General features: G+C 39.2%; 3 protein-coding genes across 4 annotated transcripts; 2 read left to right on the forward strand and 1 right to left on the reverse strand.

The window, feature by feature from the left end:
* Window positions 1–1,431: 1,431 nt before the first annotated feature.
* On the reverse strand, window positions 1,432–4,623 carry LOC135636336 (potassium channel AKT1-like). Its single transcript, XM_065148026.1, has 9 exons — window positions 4,423–4,623; window positions 3,333–3,698; window positions 3,189–3,246; window positions 2,777–3,094; window positions 2,434–2,679; window positions 2,253–2,351; window positions 2,139–2,171; window positions 1,876–2,061; window positions 1,432–1,813 (listed from the first exon to the last, which is right to left on the reverse strand). Exons 1-9 carry the CDS (start codon window positions 4,620–4,622, stop codon window positions 1,709–1,711), a joined length of 1,611 nt encoding a protein of 536 aa, XP_065004098.1. The 5' UTR covers window position 4,623; the 3' UTR covers window positions 1,432–1,708.
* A 4,826-nt stretch (window positions 4,624–9,449) lies between these two features.
* Window positions 9,450–10,882, forward strand: LOC135634851 (RNA-binding protein involved in heterochromatin assembly dri1-like). 2 transcript variants are annotated; one of them, XM_065145515.1, is made up of 4 exons: window positions 9,450–9,569; window positions 9,636–9,981; window positions 10,521–10,594; window positions 10,679–10,882. In XM_065145515.1, exons 2-4 carry the CDS (start codon window positions 9,662–9,664, stop codon window positions 10,690–10,692), a joined length of 408 nt encoding a protein of 135 aa, XP_065001587.1. In that variant the 5' UTR covers window positions 9,450–9,569; window positions 9,636–9,661; the 3' UTR covers window positions 10,693–10,882. The 2 variants fall into 2 exon arrangements, with proteins under 2 accessions (XP_065001587.1, XP_065001588.1); XM_065145516.1 differs by having other exon boundaries at window positions 10,524–10,594; window positions 10,679–10,881.
* A 3,050-nt stretch (window positions 10,883–13,932) lies between these two features.
* Window positions 13,933–18,031, forward strand: LOC103980978 (putative pentatricopeptide repeat-containing protein At3g11460, mitochondrial). The gene is made up of 2 exons (XM_009397533.3): window positions 13,933–16,824; window positions 17,159–18,031. Exon 1 carries the CDS (start codon window positions 13,947–13,949, stop codon window positions 15,801–15,803), a length of 1,857 nt encoding a protein of 618 aa, XP_009395808.2. The 5' UTR covers window positions 13,933–13,946; the 3' UTR covers window positions 15,804–16,824; window positions 17,159–18,031.
* Window positions 18,032–18,221: the final 190 nt, after the last annotated feature.

Below are 18,221 nucleotides of genomic sequence, written 5' to 3' on the forward strand. Positions count from 1 at the left end.
ATACGTTTCCCAACTTTCTGGTAAAGAGCTGAGAAGTAATAATCCCTGCATTTCATCATCTATATTCATTTTCATAGCAACCAACTTGTTTGCAAGACTCTGAAATAGGCTTATGTGTTCAACAATATTACCACCATCTTTATACTTCAAATTTACAAGCCTTCTGAGGAGAGAAATTCTATTTCCCACTGTCTTTTTCACTAAGAGATTTTGTAACCTTTGCCAAACAACATCAGCTCTGATTTCATCTGAAATATGCTCATGCAAGTTTATATCCATCCATCTTCTAATATAGGTAATAGCTTTTCTATGTTGAACTTCTCATTCTTCATCGTCCATAATAGAAGGTTTATCTTTAACCTTGATAGGCTTATACAAATCTTTACAATAGAGCAAATCTTCCATCAGACGCCTCCAAATGGAATAATTTGATGAGTTTAATTTAATCATACCATCTGACTGCTCCATTTCAATCACATAAGAAAACTAGCACCAAACAACCTGATGCTCTGATATCACTTGTTGGGAAGAAACCTGTTAATGCGGAATAATCTTTTCCCTCTTTGTGTATCAAAATGGGTTCCTCATCAAAATACCAACTTGATATCCAAATGAAAATATCAACCAACACAGCATAAACAATAGAGCAATAAATCAATCACACAGTGAGACCAAATCTTTTTAACGTAGAAAACCCAATGTGGGAAAAATCACGGGACCGTAGTCCACCTCAAACTTCCACTATCAATAATAATGATAACAGGTTTACAGTAGGTCTTCTCTAGAATAACTAGAGGATCAGAATAATATCAAGAACATAGATCTTGGCTCAAAAATAAGCATATCTTCAGCACATAGGTAGATCTCCTCCGAGAAGAATTCTAAGTCTCATAAAATGGATATCGCAGGAAAATACCTTAGAGAGGGTAAACTGTAGATCAACACCATTAGGATTGTAGAGTTTGCTGTAAGGATTCTCCACATAAAATTTGGGCCGAAACTGACAACGTTTGGCCACCGATCGTCAAGCAGAAAAACTCAGAAACCTTACTTTCTCTCTCTATTTCTCTCTCCTCTTTTCTCTGCACGCCGCATCATGCGCACGCTCTTTCTCTGATCTCACCCTAATTTCGTTGATTAGTTGGTTTGGACTTATGTCCAAATTGTTGATTTGGACGTATGGTCCAAATTATCCAAGCCCACATATGGACTGGATCGCGTAGGCATTACATTTGTGATGGACCAAAATATGAATATTTCACCCATCTAATATAATATTTTCTTGGGCTTACCTCCTAAACTTTCTATCTTAATTTTAATGTGAACGTTGAGAATTGATCGTATACAATTTTGATCTTTGTGTAGGTTAACACTACGGACGATGTCTGAGTTATTATCTCCATCACCTTAGGACTCTTACGAATAGCAGGCTAAAATCAAATCAAATTAACATTAATCATGTGGTCCTGTCGATGCAGCCACATGTTGATTGGAATCCAAGTGGATCAAATTATTTACATTTGATCTATCTATCGTCTTCACATGTTGATTGGAATCTGTTCTGCTCATTCTTTGGCCCAGAAAGCGCTACATAAGCACAAGCTTCGGCGGTAGATAGCAAATACATCGATGCTGCTTGTTTCTCGTGGCAATCGACGTTGAGAGGCAAAATTACATGCAGCTTTTCTAGACGTATTTGATGTGCCTCTCAAGCATCGAAGTTGAGATAGCAAATACATCGATGCTGCGCCAGCATGTTCTCTATCTCCCGCAGCTCGCGCATCATCACAGGATCCTCCTGCGCTTTCAGATACTGCACAAAAACGACGCTACATGAGATTAGCACAGAGAGGTAAGCAAGCATAGCGTAAGAACCTGAAGCAGATTGTTGACGATTGTGGTGCCATCTCCAACGTTGGACTGAACGATGCTGAGGAACGTGGTACGATTCAACCGCAGGAGTTGGCACAACGACCTTGTTCGTGCGGTGAACGCTTGTGGTCGGCAACAAAGGACTCCTATCTCCCCAGCAACATCACCTGTCTTTGCCACTCCACAAACCTTCATAAAAACCACAAGATTATTCACAGAATCCAAAATTTGGCATCTCTGTCGATAGCCATCTTTCCTCGATTTACCTGTTCGGCTCCGCTCCTATGATCAATCAAATCCTGCCAAGTTTTAGTGCATCAGCGTTGTACAGAAAAAATGGAGTCAAATAGATCTGTCACATGACACAGAGTATTTATTACCATAATGCCGGTGACTACTATGTAAAGGTCTGTAGGCGCTTCGTTTTGCAAGATGACATCTTCCCTTGGTGGAAAGTATTCAGCCTTCATTTCTGACACCTTCAAAACATTTTCCACTGTAGTGAGAAAGACTAGAAGATAACAAAGATTAGAGCATTGAGCATTCATTATGCAGCATTACCAGCTGGAAAAGCATATTATGAGAGACCCCCCGGAACAAGTAGACCTTAGCAACGAGAGGGTAAAACAAGTGGTGGGAAATGCTGGAACGAATGGCTTTAGGAAGGGTGTCGAGTGTTTCTTGCTGGTGAAGCCCTTCAGAATCTATCCTGAACCTTAAGCTGAGATGCGAGATCATCTGGTCTTGCAGCCGGTCCGGGAGCTGGTTCCTTTGAGCAAAACCTGTGGCTGCTTGAATCGAATCCCTCTACGTACGTACAATTCCACATCCATCCACCGAAAGCAAATGCATGTTAGTTAGTCTAACGCATGCATGAGCAATGGGAAACAAAGGTCGATCTTACATAATTTCTAGTTCGTCTGGTGCCATGCACGACCAAGTTGGTCATGTTTCCGATCAAGTAGGAGGCCAATCCGAGGTTGAAGAGCATGTAAACAATGGTAAACGCCATCTCCCATGTGTTTTGAGCATGCAAGTCTCCGTACCCCACGGTGCTCAGGGTGGTGATTGACCAATACAATGATGTGACATAACGGACCCACAAGCTTCGGACATGGAAGTCGGGGATAGACGCCCCAATCCATGTTCTGCTGGGATCATGATACCTTGCAGCGACAAGGTAAAAGAAGCAACCGGCAGAATGCACCGCAAAGAGGGTGACCTGTGAGATCAGAGCAGAAAACGATGAAGGTGGTTTAGAGGTGCGTGCAGCTCAAAATACACTTGCAAAAGCATCTGCCGACTACTACACTTACACAGGTAAGCTTCGCACATCGAACCCAAAAGTAGTTAAATTTCCTATCTTTCTCTAATCTGCAAACCAAAAGAGTAAAAGCATGAAGACAATTATTCGAAGAAAACTTATACGAATGGGAACCATGAAGCCATAAGATCCATACCGAGCGAAAAGTGAGCTAACTCTTCGGAGACGCCAAAGCCGAAGCATGGTGAAGAACCCATAAGATCCGAGCTTGCGAGGTAGAATCCTTCGGACGATCTCTAAAGGGACAGTGGAAGCAAGATCCAGAACGAACCAGGTGGATAGGTACCTCCAAGCAATTTTCTTCCGACTGTCTATAAGCAGATAAGATGTTTTGTCGACGTAAGCCACGAAGAAGGTCAAGACGATATCGACTGCGAATAATGCATCGACGACGTTATCCACCAGCTCCAGAGCTCTCCTCGATCTCTCAAGGAATCCGAACTCGAATGGCGACGCCCACGCAGTGTAAACGACCAGAACGATAAGAAAAGTCTCCCAGGCTCTGCACCCAAATATTTGCTATTACACAACCAGTGGGAAGTCATCCGAAAGAAAAAGAAGCAATGAATAACACAAAACAATAATTAATTATGGATTATTATTTATAATTTTTAATATTTTTAAGATATTCCTTTGTAGATGAACATGAATGTCCTCAAATTATCACTTACTTCCAAAAATATTTTTAGCTACTTCCATTTTTTTTTTTTTCCCTTCTTCGGAGAGAATAGATGTAACGTTCACGGAGATAGAGTTCCAAAGATGATCGAAGAGGAAGTGGTTAGAATTCCGACATCAATGCTCACAGTAATAGATTCTATTAGTAAAATTATATTTTATTTTATTGTTAGGTGATTATATGAAGTAAGGGAGTTTGGAAGTAAAAGAGATAAATATGCGTATCAATCAAATAAAAAACAAAGACATTTATGGATTGTTTACTGTTTAAGTAGAATTGCAGTAACATGCAAACCCGGAAATAAATATTATCAGACGTCGGTGAAAGAAGAAACCAAGAAAAGAAACACAAGCATTAATCATCATAGCTCACGCGATCGCTTTCTCCTACCACATATTATGTCAACAAGAACAAGAAACAAAGACCTCCGGTTGACGTCCGAACACGCATCTCACAGAACCAAGAAGAAGAAGAGGTGGAGGAGTATCATTCAGTAGTTTATAGTGATGATATGGCATGTAATGAATTCATGCATTAACGTACGTACTTATATCTGCGGGCGTACGGGGAGACGATGAACCTCCGAAGCTTGACCCTACGAGTACTCCTAGCGCCGAGGGAAGGAAGGATGCCGCTCGACAAGCTGTAGGGGCTTGCCTCCCTCGACAGCTCAATTTCCACATCATGAACGCCTGTCGTGGTCACCGGCGGCGCTCTGAGCCTCGCTGCCTTCCTCTCCTTCGCCATTGCTGTTGATATTGGCATTGAAAGGCTTAGAACATCGAACACTCACAAAGAATATGATTTTTATTTACTACATGGTCGGTGTTCTTATAGAGATGGATGTCTCGATATGCAATGTACGGTAATATCCGCTGATTTGGTTGAAGAACCATATATGGTAGGGCCAATATAATTGGCAAAATTATAATCAATTCACAATAAAAAAAAATGTTATGAAAGAATAATGATTCAAAGAATATTCATAATGTTTTTAAAGAAACTCCTAATACCCGCGTCCTATTGAAAATCTCAATCTTAAACATAAATTAAATGAAACTTGACTTCATTAGTTAAATCAAAATTATGTTAATCGATCGATCAATCGATCATGTGTATGTATAGAACCCCAGTTTGATACTTTGTCTCACTACATAGTGATAATCAATAGCTATATGTTTTGTGCGTTATAGGATTAACCTAAAACCATATTAAATTTGACCTAAAAGCCTTTAAATCACATTAAGGAAGCCAATTGAATAATTATGTATATAAATAGTAAATGAACTATGTTATATTTGATTAACACGATCTATATAAAAGTGATCTATCTTTAATTTGATTATTGTAGAAACAATGTTAGACGCATTAAATTTCAACTTGCCCAAATAAATAGTAACTTGCTTGGATAAGTCGAGGATGGGCACCATTGGTTTGTTTGCAATCTCCACAAGAGGCTATACGTCCACAGTAATGGAACCCAACCATTGTTGTGGGTTCCCAGCTGTGGAAATGAGGCCTTGTTTGAGAGTTCATATCAGTGAATTCAACGCGCCGATGGTTTGTTTGCAATCTAAACTTAGGCTCTGTCCGCATTAATGGAACCCAACCATTCTTGTGGTTTCCCAGCTGTGGAAATGAGGCCTTGTTTGAGAGTTCATATCAGTGAATTCAACTCGCCGATGGTTTGTTTGCAATCTAAACTTAGGCTCTGTCCGCATTAATGGAACCCAACTATTTATGTGGGTTTGTAATTGTGGAAATGAAGCTTTGTTTGAGAGTTTATATCAGTGAATTCAACGCGCCGATGTTTTGTTTGCAATCTAAACTTAAGCTCTGTCCGCATTAATGGAACCCAACTATTTATGTGGGTTTGTAATTGTGGAAATGAAGCTTTGTTTGAGAGTTCATATCGATGAATTCAACGCGCCGATGGTTTGTTTGCAATCTAAAATTAGGCTCTGTCCGCATTAAAGGAATCCAACCATTCTTGTGGGTTCCCAGCTGTGGAAATGAGGCCTTGTTTGAGAGTTCAGATCAATGAATTCGATGCACCCAAACAATAACTGTGGTTGAGTTGCTTCGGGATGAATTGCTCAGGCAGCGATGCCTCGTGTAGGTAGGTGCTATAGAAGACCAATACGGGGTTCATTGAAATATGGAACGTGAAGGCTCATTTGAACCGTCGAGCATTGATGTTCGATGAAGAAGGGAGAGGCTTGGATCCAAGGTTGGACGGAGGAGGGAGGGGTCGGCGAAAGAAAGATAGCGGCCGAGGGAGAATATTCATTTGGTCTAGTGATATAGACGTCGGGTGATGTGTTGGTAAAGTTGGTGATTCCCTGGGCACTGAAGGTCACCTGAGATGAAAGGAAGAAGAAGATGATAAGGCCATATGAAACTGCAATTGGCATCTCACCGGCGCGCTACCCGGGGAAGGCGCCTATCCTCCCGTCGCCGTCACCCAGTTGGCGCATCCCAGAGGTGACTTTGTATCTCACATGCACGCACATAAGGTTCTCCTGGTCGATCGGTTGCATGATTGGAGTCAACCACGCCACAGTGGCTGCCACGCTTCGTGCTGCTCTCCCTCTGTTCCAAATGTTTTCCACGTTATCAAAGAGATGGAAAGAATATTGGAAAGCATAGTTCACGTTGTTGTCCCCACTGCAAAAGCTGCGTTTCTCGACATCTTGGAGTTTGCTACGCTTCCTTTCGGGATGGTCAAAGATGATTCTGAGTCCGATGGATGGAGATTAAAACAACTGAGATTGAACATATCATTTGATTTTTATTTTATTTTTATTTTTTAAACACTATGGGATTATTTTTAATCTTCATTTAATCTTTATCTCACACATTTACGAATCAAATCAGTGAGGGTTGATGTAGGTTCAATCTTAATTTAATATATTATTACAAAAAAGGAAAGGAAGATATTAAAAGAATATTTATATGTGAGTGTGTGAAATGAAGATTAAAATAGGTGGACAAAAAATTAATCTTGCATTACTAAGAATCTAAAGAACAAAATTTGAATATTATATATTAATCTCACTCATAATTTGGATTTATCTTTGCGTTAACGACATGAGCAACTGTGACGCTTCCATCAAAAACAGTGAAAGCTCCAAATCCTGTTTTGCTAAACTCACCAATAGCTGCTTATTCTAACATATGATAACGACAAATCTTTGCTTTACTATTTGATTAGTAGCTAAAAGACAATATTGGAGGAACCTTTGGCTTCCTATTGCACCGAGGAACATATCATATCCGATTAATCGGAACAGCAACAGCAGATTCGACTCTTTGGTCCCGCCACTTAAGAGTATGACAATATCACACTGTTTTGGATTTAAAATATGTGCATGATTTGAATTAGAAATTAAGATTGTTCTACATCATCTAAATACTGCCTCTATACATACATGATTTGTCTAATCATATATATAAAATAATTCAACAATGTGCACTTAGATTAAGATCAATATTTTGAGTCTCTGTTGAATCTGTGTACCTTGGAGGCATTACATCAGTCCACTTGTTTATAGAGAACCGATTCCAATCTCAGCATTTCTCTTCTGTAAAACAGGAAATATTTTCGAGACTAATTTCATTTTCTACGTTACTTATGCATGTAAATGCACAAGTCTATTTCTTTAAGAGAAAAAAAAAGATCATTTTCGTTCTATTTAATTCAGTAATTTTTTTAAAGCTTAAGTGTTGTTGATAATTTTGATACTAAGATTTTAGTATAAAAGTTTAAATCTTTACCATTCAAGTCAATTAACATCTTTGAAAAACCAACATTGATGATGTAGGAAAATCTATAGGGTGAAACAATCCAATTATAATATTTTTACACTAGTGTTATCGACAATAATAGAAAAATAAAATAACATAGTACAAAAATAAAAAATATTATAATACGGTACAAAATCATTATTTTATAGTATTTTTATATTGTGCTATAATATTTTTTATTATTACTATAAAAAAAATACTATTAAAATATATAATATTTTTATATTTTATCCTGTGTTACAATAGTTTTTTAGTATTGTTGAAAAACACTGTAACATAATGTAAAGACACTATAAGTATACTATTTTTATAAAATTTATATAAAAATATTATGTTATAATATTTTTTGGTATACTGAAAATCCTGTAACGTAAGATAAAGAAAAGAATCAACAAGAGAGAACTGAAAAATAGTGTGATGGAAGAGAGAGAAGATCGGAGTGAAAATATAATTTTTATAGATAATATCTATGATTATAAAAATATATTTTTGATTATGTATTCCATAAATGTTCGAAAGAGAGTATTCTGACAGTGACTTCCTTTTTGGTAAGTAAATAAAACTATAGGTGATGAAACATAAATCATACACATACACTTTTTCTATAAAAGGTGAATGTAAATTGTAATGTCATGAAAACATAAGGTATGACTATGGCATAAATCATACCGCCTTCATCGTATTTATTTAGTTAGGAACGAAGGCAAATGATGACTACGGTCATACGAATTAAAGTTTAGGCAAATTTGATGCTATATGGATGTTTTATCATCATTGAGATATATAAAAGATTATATATTTAATTAAATTTAAAGTATTTAAATTTTATTTATATTTATATTTAAATTTTTAAGTCTTTCTTTATTTTTTATATTTTTAATATTAATTATTTTATTGTTAACTATCATATCCATAGTTTTCTTAAGCATATGATTTGATTATTTTAAATAATTTTTTCTCGTTATATATATCTTATGTCCGGACGATAGTTAATTGTTCATGAATAAAAATATTTCTTAACTTTTCTAGTATTCCCATACATCCAACATAATTTTTTTTTTGTATATATTACTTTTTAAACTGTCGAACACGTTTCCATAAAATATTATTGATTCAAAAATTAAAAACTCGAAACTTAAAATTAATCTTCTAGCATAAGGCATGAAATAAACCTCGCCAAGTATAGCTAGAAATCGGAGAGATTGATTGCATGAACACGAGGGTCGACCACACGTCACACCGATTCATAAAATATACTTAACCCAAACGAGAAGAGCAGAATAATTTCTCATGGGTAAATCCAGCACTGAGAGGTGTATGCCAACAAAGAGAGGGTGGTATTTATCGTCCTACAGTGGTATGTGTTGATAAGCCAAAAGTCGGCATGTACATATAACGTATATGCGACATCCAATTTGATGCATATATGTGCCGCTACGGCCTTGCAATGGTTCTGTCACGCTCATGCATGCATGTGGTGTTCTCGTGCGGATGCCGAAGGCGGACCCGAAGGCCGAGTAGAACTTCCATCCCCACATAAAACCTTCCTGGGTTTAATATGGTAAGCTTTAGCACGATTTGCTGGGTTGGGGAATCCATGGAGTAAAAGGTGGGGGGGCGGTGAGGGCCTGCTGCTTATCCTCCCCAGACAAGCGTCGCCTTATCCTTCCCATCTCTCTCCCTCAAACTCAATGGGTTAAATTCCTATGGGGTGATTCCATCTGCAGTGTGGGCCAGCTGAAGAAACAAGGAGAATAACACTCTAGCGTTGGCTAATCTTATAAAAGGCCAAGCCAACCATCTCCACACAACCAAGACGACCAACTTCACGGCTGCTCGTCTAACTTACCCTTCTCTTGTCGTGACTCTCTCCTCCGCTTCCTCGAGGTAATCCATCCCCCGCTTCTTATTCTCATTCCTGTTCTTCATATTCTTGTGCTGCATGCGTAGCAGATAGAAGATAGAGCGAGAGAGAGAAGATGAGCCGGAAGGCTGGAGACTGGATATGCAGGTCATGCCAGTACGACAACTTCTGCTGGCGTGAGTCATGCCAACGATGCAAGAAGGCAAAGGTGGGCGGGGATGAAGGCGATCGCGGGAGCCCAAACGCGAGCTGGGACGTGAAGCCCGGCGACTGGCGCTGTGCATGCGGCGTCCACAACTACGCCAGCCGCCCCAGCTGCTTCAAGTGCGGTGCGTCCAAGGACGACGCTGCCTCCGCAGTCGCCCAGTCCTGGGGGTCCGCCAGCACCAGCCAATCTCAACCTGGATTGAAGTCCGGAGACTGGATTTGCACGAGGTCAGCTCGCGACCCAACTGCGCACCTCTTCATATGCGTACACGCACAGACACTGATAGCTCTTACGTATACGCGCACACACACGTACACACACTGGTGGAAGACATCCGACATATTTTCGACGCTTAAATCAGTATATTTGGGAAGACAATAAAGGATTTTGAGGATTTACGAAGCCCTATACTAGCTAATGTACTTTGGGTAGGGTTCAAATAGTCGTTGGGATAAGGAGACGAGTCAATCGATGTGAAAATGGATGTGGGCGTGATAGGAATGTGATGTCTAAATACCTTCACAGCTGTGCTTTGCCTATTGATCGAGCTAGTCTTCGGTGAGCTTTCGAGAAGCTTTAGCAACTAATCGTCAGAAGATTGTCAGGGTGTTCTTGGTATTCGAAGCCGTGCTTTTGTCATGCGTATATGCGTGAAAAGTAGATGGGGAGGTGTAAAGATCGTCTCTTTTAGGAACAGATGAGGCTGGCTGTGTGTTGGCGTCGTCCTATGTAGCTAAATCTCCCTTTTTGTTATCGACTAATCAAGCAGGTCGGGCTGCAACAAGCACAACTACGCAAGCAGGATGGAATGCTTCCGGTGCAACACACCGAGGAATTATGGTGAGTTGGATTTGGTCAAGCGTTTGTATTTGCACCAGCCTGCTATGTTGGTTTCCTACATTACTGGAGGGCTTTTCTTTTCAGGTTCGGGGTACTAAATCTAGAATGGAGAAAGAGATGATGATACCACTCGTTTCCTGAGGTCGAAGTTCATCTACTATCAAATCACCATTTTGTGCTGCTTTATCTTGTGCTGGTGAAAGTCACTGTTTACAAAAGAGAGATAATTATCCGCTCTCTCACCATTTCATCTTTGTAATAAGAGAATGGCTTTTCGTGCTATCCAAAATAGACTCTGGATTTCGTGTAAGTGATGGAATCTCCTTGTTTCGATACGTAGTGTTGATTACACACATATTATATATATATATGTTAGATAATTAATTTAACCACTTAATCATTGGAATAATATTTTGGATTGGTCATATTATCAATGACACAGTGCATTGAACTAATTCCATTGCATTATCGTTGGAATAATAATTTAGGCTAATTCGATTATCTTGGTATCTGAAAAGCATCTTGGCCGATTTGATCGCACTACTATCGAAATAACATTTTTGGTTATTTTAATTATGCTCTTGTTACTGACTTTAGTCATTTCTGTTATCTTGTCATAAAAATAGTGACTTGAGATGTTTCGATCATGTTATCATTAGAATAATACCCGAAGGATTAATTAGTGCTATAGTAAATTTTAGTTGATCAATAAATTTATATTGAAAATACGAATAAGGGTTATGAGTAAAGTAAACGAGTAAGTAATAACAAATCAAAAGTAAGAGAAGTAATGCAAATTGATTTATAGAAATTTCATTTTTTCAACCTATTTCCACTCTCAATTTCTCTTCCATCAAGGTTATCGATTTTTACTAACGATTTTTTTAAATAAATAAAAATCAACCATTTTTGTTATAACTTTTCTTCTTTAAAGACTTAGGAGTGAACGTTTATACTCTCTTTTACAAAATTTCTCACCTCTTATAACTAGACTAATCTCTAAACTCAGGAATAAGTAACTCAAATAATACTCAAAGAGAGTTATAATCTTTTTCAAACTTATAATTTGATACTCTATCAACTAAGAATGAATGAGATATTTATAATCCCCAATAGGCTTAAAAAATAGAGCTAAAAAATTTAAATCATTAAATTTTGAGATACAAGCAGTACTACCATTGACACATTGTGGTACTATTACCATAACTTTTGATGTCGGCAATACTACTATCGTAATTTTTGAATTTTGAGTGATATTATCCTTACCCTAGATGGTACCACTACTGGTAGCACTAACAAGTATTATTTGTGCTTGTCCGTTAACTTAAGCGGTACCATCGCCCAAGCCTACATTAAGCCACTGGTTTAGTTTTTTAATAGGCCAAATTTGTCCTGTGTTCAAGCCTATTGACTTTCTCGATAAGTTGGCATGATTTTGGTCTAATACTAACTCAATTTGACCTAATAAAGATCTCGATCAAGACTTTAACAATCTAACCATATATCCGACATAATTATGAAGCTTTTAGCATATTGTATGCCATTCCGATATGTCGGCTAATCTTTTAGCACTTCGTCCGATTCATTGACATATTATCCTTTTCTTTAACTTGGACTTTCCCACGACATCCGATCTTTTGATATAATACTCGATCCTTCCTGCACGATACCCGAACTTATAGCATGAAGTCCAATCTTCAGTAGTCGATCAGTTCTCTAGCTCGACGTTCACATGATACTTTTTCCATCATAACGTTCATTTTTTCTACTCCAATAATTTTCCCTTTGATAGTTTAAATTTATGATCCAAGTATTTTCTATATCACTTATTTTAAAAGTAAATTAGTTCATAAACTCATCAATTAGTTTTATCATTAAAATTCGAGATTCAATAGCATCTTGGGTAATTTTGATCATGCTATCGTTGAAATAACGCCTTGGACCAATTCAGCTCGTGTTATTGTCGAGAGATGTTTTCGGATTTATTTAATCATATCATTTTTAAATTATGCTTTATGGTTGAATTTAATAATATTTTTTTAATCAATTTGATCACATCACATGATTTTGGTTACCTTTGAGAGACGTTTTACGGTTGATTTTGATTATGTTATTGTAAAAAGATGTTTCTTGACTAATTCAATTATAGAAGGTCAATTTTTTATGACTAATTTTGATTACATTATTTTAGAAGGATGCTTTATTGATTTGATCGGATGTTTCATGATAAAATTTGGTTGTGATAGTGTTAAGAGTTTCTTTTTAAGTTATTTGATTATGTTGGTATCCAAAACATAATCAGTTTAGCCATGTTATTGCTGCTTGATTATGTCAAACTATCACTTTTGCCTATCAAAAGGTAATAGGATGCAACTATAACCCCCCATGCTACTGCTTAGCCCTAACGATAGCTCTTGTACACAAGTAGTTTATGACATTCTCTTGTTGGGCCCTCCTTCTAGCATTTAATTATTTGACGTAATTCTGTTAAATTCTTATACACAAGTATTTAATTCTTATGAAATTCTATTAAAGTAGAATTTAATTATTTGATGTAAAAGAATATCTAAATTCAACTTTAGTTCGAGTCTGAGTATATCACAAATTTAAACTTCATCGAGAATGGAAACTTGACAAAGTGCTTTGATACTTCAATCAGAATTTTTTTTTTGAGGATTCAATCAAAGTATTTAATATAAGTATTGAGAAAATTCAGCTCTCCAAAAAGGTACTTGAGTTATATTTTTATACTGAGGTCTAAAATCATTGTATTTAATATCACTATTAAATATCTAAAATAATTATATGATCATGAAATATGATGATGAGATTTGAACCACATGTTATCAAAACACTGAATCTTTGTTTTGGCATACATGCACATAGCAATCGTATGAACTTTTTCTCTTTCGTAAAATATTGCGAAGGAAAAGGATGTCATTTTCTTTCCTACAATAATAGGATAATGAGAATATTATGTTATTATTAGATAATGAGACCTTTCCTCTTTATACATTTTTGTCTTCCACAATAACCATAAATTATATGCATAACAAAGTTCAAGTGTTTTTGCAGGAAATTCACCACCATAAAAATGACAATTAAATTTCTCTCCCACAATTACATACCATTAAAAAGCGACGATGGAGAAATGATGTGATATTTTTTTAGTGAAGAAGTCACATTAATTATTCTCTCCTCACAAGAAGACAGAAATGACACCATTTTTTTTTCCTGTAATTATAAAATAGCTTAGTAATTTCCTTCTACCCTCCGATCGGATTTGAATATTACCGCTCGGTGTTTGATTTATTATTATTATTATGCGGCAACACGTCGTCCCCAATGAAGAATGCGAGTTGGCGTCTGCAGTAGTGGCGGTCACTTGTCCACCATCCGCCTCCGAGACATCGCGGCCGCCGGACGCCACCATGAGGCCCTCGATCTTTTTCGCCACGCCCTCCGCCACTCGGAACCCTTCGTCTCTATCTCCTCCATCCTTCCCTCTGCCATCCTCTCCGCCGCGGCCCTCTCCCTCTCTCCCGCCGCCGCCCAGCTCCACTCCCTCGCCCTCAAGTCTGGCCTCCTCCCCGCCGATCCCTTCGTCCTTACCGCCCTCCTGTCCGCCTACTCCCGCCTCCGCCTCCTCCCCCTCACCTGTCGCCTCTTCGACGAGGTCCCCTCCTCTGCTGCGCCCACCTCCGCCTTCAACGCCCTCATCTCCGGCCACGCCCTCGCTCCCGTCTCGTCACCTGCCGTCCTTGCGCTCTTCTGCCGCATGCGACGTAAGGCTGTTCCTTTTGATGACGTCACCCTCCTCGCGCTCCTCCCAGCCGCCCCGCCGGCCGCCATCCCGCCACTCCACGGCGTTGCCTTCCGGGCTGCGCTAGCCTCCGTATCTTCTGTGTCCAACTGCCTGCTCTCTTGTTACTCGAGAGTCGGCGCTGTAGATTTTGCCCGGCAACTGTTCGACGAAATGCCCGACCATCGTAAGGACCTTATTTCTTGGAACGCCATGATCTCGTGTTACGCCCAGAATGGCCTCGCTCATCAAGTATTGGATCTCTTTGATACGATGGAGCACTCGGCCTCTGTTGAGCCAGATGCTGTCACACTCATTGGCGTGCTCTCCTCTTGCGCATATCTCGGCGCCCGCTCCATTGGAAGGAAAATAGAGAACTACATTAGCCAAAAACCATCCTTTGATTCGAATACCCACTTAAAAAATGCACTTATAAGCCTGCATGTTAGGTGTGGAGATTTGGCTCGAGCACGTAAGATTTTTGATGAAATGCCTCAGAGGACCATAGTTTCCTGGACAGCAATGATTGCTGGATATGGGATGCACGGGCATGGTGAAGAAGCATTGCGGCTCTTTGATAAGATGATAGAGGTTGGGATCAGGCCTGATGGAATTGCAATGGTCAGTGTCTTGTCGGCATGTAGCCATGGGGGGTTGGCTGACAAGGGAATGTGGTATTTCTCTTCAATGAAGACAGCATATGGGGTTGTGCCAAGTCGAGAGCACTATGCTTGTGTGGTGGATCTTTTGGGCCGTGCTGGCCAGCTTAAGGAGGCTTGGGAATTGATTGAGTCAATGCCAGTGGAGCCTGATGGCCCCATTTGGGGTGCATTGTTGGGTGCATGCAAAATCCATAAAAACGTTGAGTTGGCAGAACTGGCTTTTGAGCATGTCATTGAGCTTGAGCCGACAAATGTTGGTTACTATGTCTTGTTGTCGAACATATACTCTGATGCTGGAAGGTTGGATGGTGTGGCGAGGGTGCGAGCTATAATGAGACAGAGAGGGCTAAAGAAGGGCCCTGGTTGTAGTTATGTTGATCACAAGGGGAAAGTTCATTTATTCATGGCTGATGATCATTCTCATCCACAGGCAAAGAATATTTATGAGATGGTCCTTCGATTGGAGGCTATGGTGAAGAATGATAGTGAGATATATGGGAATAAAAGGAAGGAGAATCTGCCACTGACAGGTTTTCATAGTGAAAAGTTAGCAATTGCTTTTGGGCTTTTGAATACTGAGGCTGGGGCAGAAATTGTGGTGATTAAGAACTTGAGGGTATGCGAGGATTGCCATCAGTTTATGAAGATGGTTTCTCAGGTAGTTAATAGGAAATTTGTTGTGAGGGATGCGAGTCGCTTCCATCATTTTGAAGGTGGAGCATGTTCTTGTAAAGATTATTGGTGAAGTTTGTTACTCATTATCATAAGTGCTAGAATGAATTTGGATGGCAGCTTCATCTCAGCCTAGCGGCCATTCAGCAACCAATGCATACACATTAATCTAGGAAAGGATGAACGAATCTGCAGAGATATTTAAACTAAGATTTTCAGCATTTTGATCCTTGAGTTGCTGGAGAAGATGTGAATAATAAGTTAGATGTGAAATCAGGGGAGTTTTGAAGGGAAGATGATGGTGCTGATTGCTACAACAGTAACAGGGATGCTTATTCGCCTAAAGAGTACATTTTTATTGATTGAATTGATGAACTATTTTGGTTCATGGTTCTTTAGTATTGATATCCTCATGGGAGCGCAAGGACAGTAAAAATTGGATATACACCCGGTAAATCCTGCTGCTTTTATGAATGGAATATAATAGTATAACTGTCGGTACTCCTATAAAAGCAGAATAATTGTACACCTCCAAGAAGAGCTGTGACATCCATAGCATTGATCCTGGGTATATTTTTTACATAAAGAACTCAGATGAAAATAAAGATGTTTCAGTCTGCTTAATTTGGTGTGCCATTGTAACTATGCTTGTGTAGTTGTTGGTAGGTGCAGATGCTGCTATTCACTTTAGTTTGTACAAATTCTTCTGCTGCTGCAATTCTTTATATGAAGGAATGATAACTGAGATTGCCATGGAAGAGAACACTCGGTTTCAGATATTCTACCTGTTTTCAGGTTCCATTGCTCCTACAGATGAGATTGTGGTCTGGTCACATGAAGTTGGGGCAAAGGTTCTTGTGGAAGCCTGTGTTAAGTGTTCCTCACACAGTGGTGGATGTGCAGAAACTTGATGTTGTTTTCCTGGTTAATCACACAAGGTGTTTGTATACCTTCTGTTGACTTGTTCATGCATCCTATATCACCAATTATGGTTGGAGTATTTGTGAGAAGGATTGATAATCTCCCAGATGCTACAGGCATTCGTTTCTTGTTCGGCAAACTTCAGCTCTTGTCCTCAATGCCTCTATACTAAGGTAAAGTTGACTAGTTTCTTGATGTTTATAACAATAATTTCATAATGTTCATGCAAAGGATATTATTCTATAGTACTAAATGCTTCTCCAGGTCAATCCTTGATAATTTTGGGAAGATGGTGGTGAGATAATCTTTAAAGATTATTTAACCTACTTTGAGTTACCTTCCACTTCAAGATGGTTTCCTTCTGTGTTGACAACTAAAAATGACAATTAGTTTGATCTGACATGTTGTCTTTTTACATTATTAAAACAAAATCTGATTAGAAATTTCTGAACATGAAACTGTTCAATATTCTGCAGAACTCAGTGGCTTTTTATATTTGTTATGCAGGAGATAGATTCCCTGCTAGAGCACATTTATACCAAATATGTCTCTGAGGTGTTAGCTCATCGAGTGTTTGGGATGAGAAATGTGGATTTATTACTATATTATTATAACCTCACAGATTCTGCTGCCTGATATGGAAATCTGTCATGGTGGATTTTAAGCTATGTTACAGAGGTAGACATGGAAACTTTGTTAGTAATCTAGAACATGACACTCGACCTGATCTATGTTCCATTTCATGGCTGCTGGTCTGGGGTAGTAGTGGGAGAGAAGTCCTGGAGATCTTTTCTATGTCAAACTTTGAACAGTGGTACAGCACTCAGTGGTCCTCCTCTTTGTAGACCTTTCTTATGTCAAACTTGGAGCAGTGTTGCAGTACTTAGTGGTCCTCTTCTGAAACTTCAAGAGATAATGCACATTGATTTGGAGTAGGAGCCTCTCTTAGCTCTGTGAATCGTCGGCACTCTCCGTGCGGTGGTTGCTGAGTATTGATTCCGCATCATGCTGTCTTCGTGTTCGGACCTACTCACATGACTTGCTCGAGGAGGAGGGCAGAGGCGCGCTGTTCCGGCAGTGAGCATGCCTGCTGCGCTGTGCCTGCCCATTTGGACCCTCTTCTCCAATCGAGTGGCTGCTGCTTCGAGATAATTTTGCTCTTTTCACTCCACTTGTCGCGCTGGAGATCTCATTATTCATTGCAAAGATTTGTTGATCGTCCTGTACGTTATTGATGTCCCTCCCTCTGCAGTTCATGCTGTGAACATTTGGTGGGCAGTCAATTGTACTCTGCAGACTTTGTGTGAGCGATGGGATTTCGTTGGAGGAACGTGGTTGATTCAACGTCTCCCACAAGCATTAGCCACTTCATGTTCTACAGGAGAATCTATTCGGCCCACACCTCAGCATGCATTTGGAGCTGAGCCTTCACTTCAATTTTCCAGCTTTGGATCCGACGGCTGTGATTTCAGGAATTATGGATAAACACGTGTCAAATGTGCCTCGTGGACATCAGTGCATGGTAGACTTGAGACAGTGGACAAGTCTATACCTTACTTCGTAGACGTCA

The sequence above is a fragment of the Musa acuminata genome, chromosome BXJ3-4 (genome assembly GCF_036884655.1).
Source record: "Musa acuminata AAA Group cultivar baxijiao chromosome BXJ3-4, Cavendish_Baxijiao_AAA, whole genome shotgun sequence".
In the NCBI taxonomy this organism is placed as follows: domain Eukaryota; kingdom Viridiplantae; phylum Streptophyta; class Magnoliopsida; order Zingiberales; family Musaceae; genus Musa; species Musa acuminata.

What these genes read in the sequence shown, in the direction of transcription:
- LOC103980978 (XM_009397533.3), top strand. Translation starts at nt 13,947, where the DNA reads ATGCGAGTTGGCGTCTGCAGTAGTGGCGGTCACTTGTCCACCATCCGC.
- LOC135634851 (XM_065145515.1), top strand. Translation starts at nt 9,662, where the DNA reads ATGAGCCGGAAGGCTGGAGACTGGATATGCAGGTCATGCCAGTACGAC. An exon ending in GGAGACTGGATTTGCACGAG is followed by an intron (nt 9,982 to 10,520) that starts GTCAGCTCGCGA and finishes CGACTAATCAAG; the next exon opens with CAGGTCGGGCTGCAACAAGC.
- LOC135636336 (XM_065148026.1), bottom strand. Translation starts at nt 4,622, where the DNA reads ATGGCGAAGGAGAGGAAGGCAGCGAGGCTCAGAGCGCCGCCGGTGACC. An exon ending in CCAGACGAACTAGAAATTAT is followed by an intron (nt 2,680 to 2,776) that starts GTAAGATCGACC and finishes GTACGTACGTAG; the next exon opens with AGGGATTCGATTCAAGCAGC. An exon ending in ATAGGAGCGGAGCCGAACAG is followed by an intron (nt 2,062 to 2,138) that starts GTAAATCGAGGA and finishes GTTTTTATGAAG; the next exon opens with GTTTGTGGAGTGGCAAAGAC.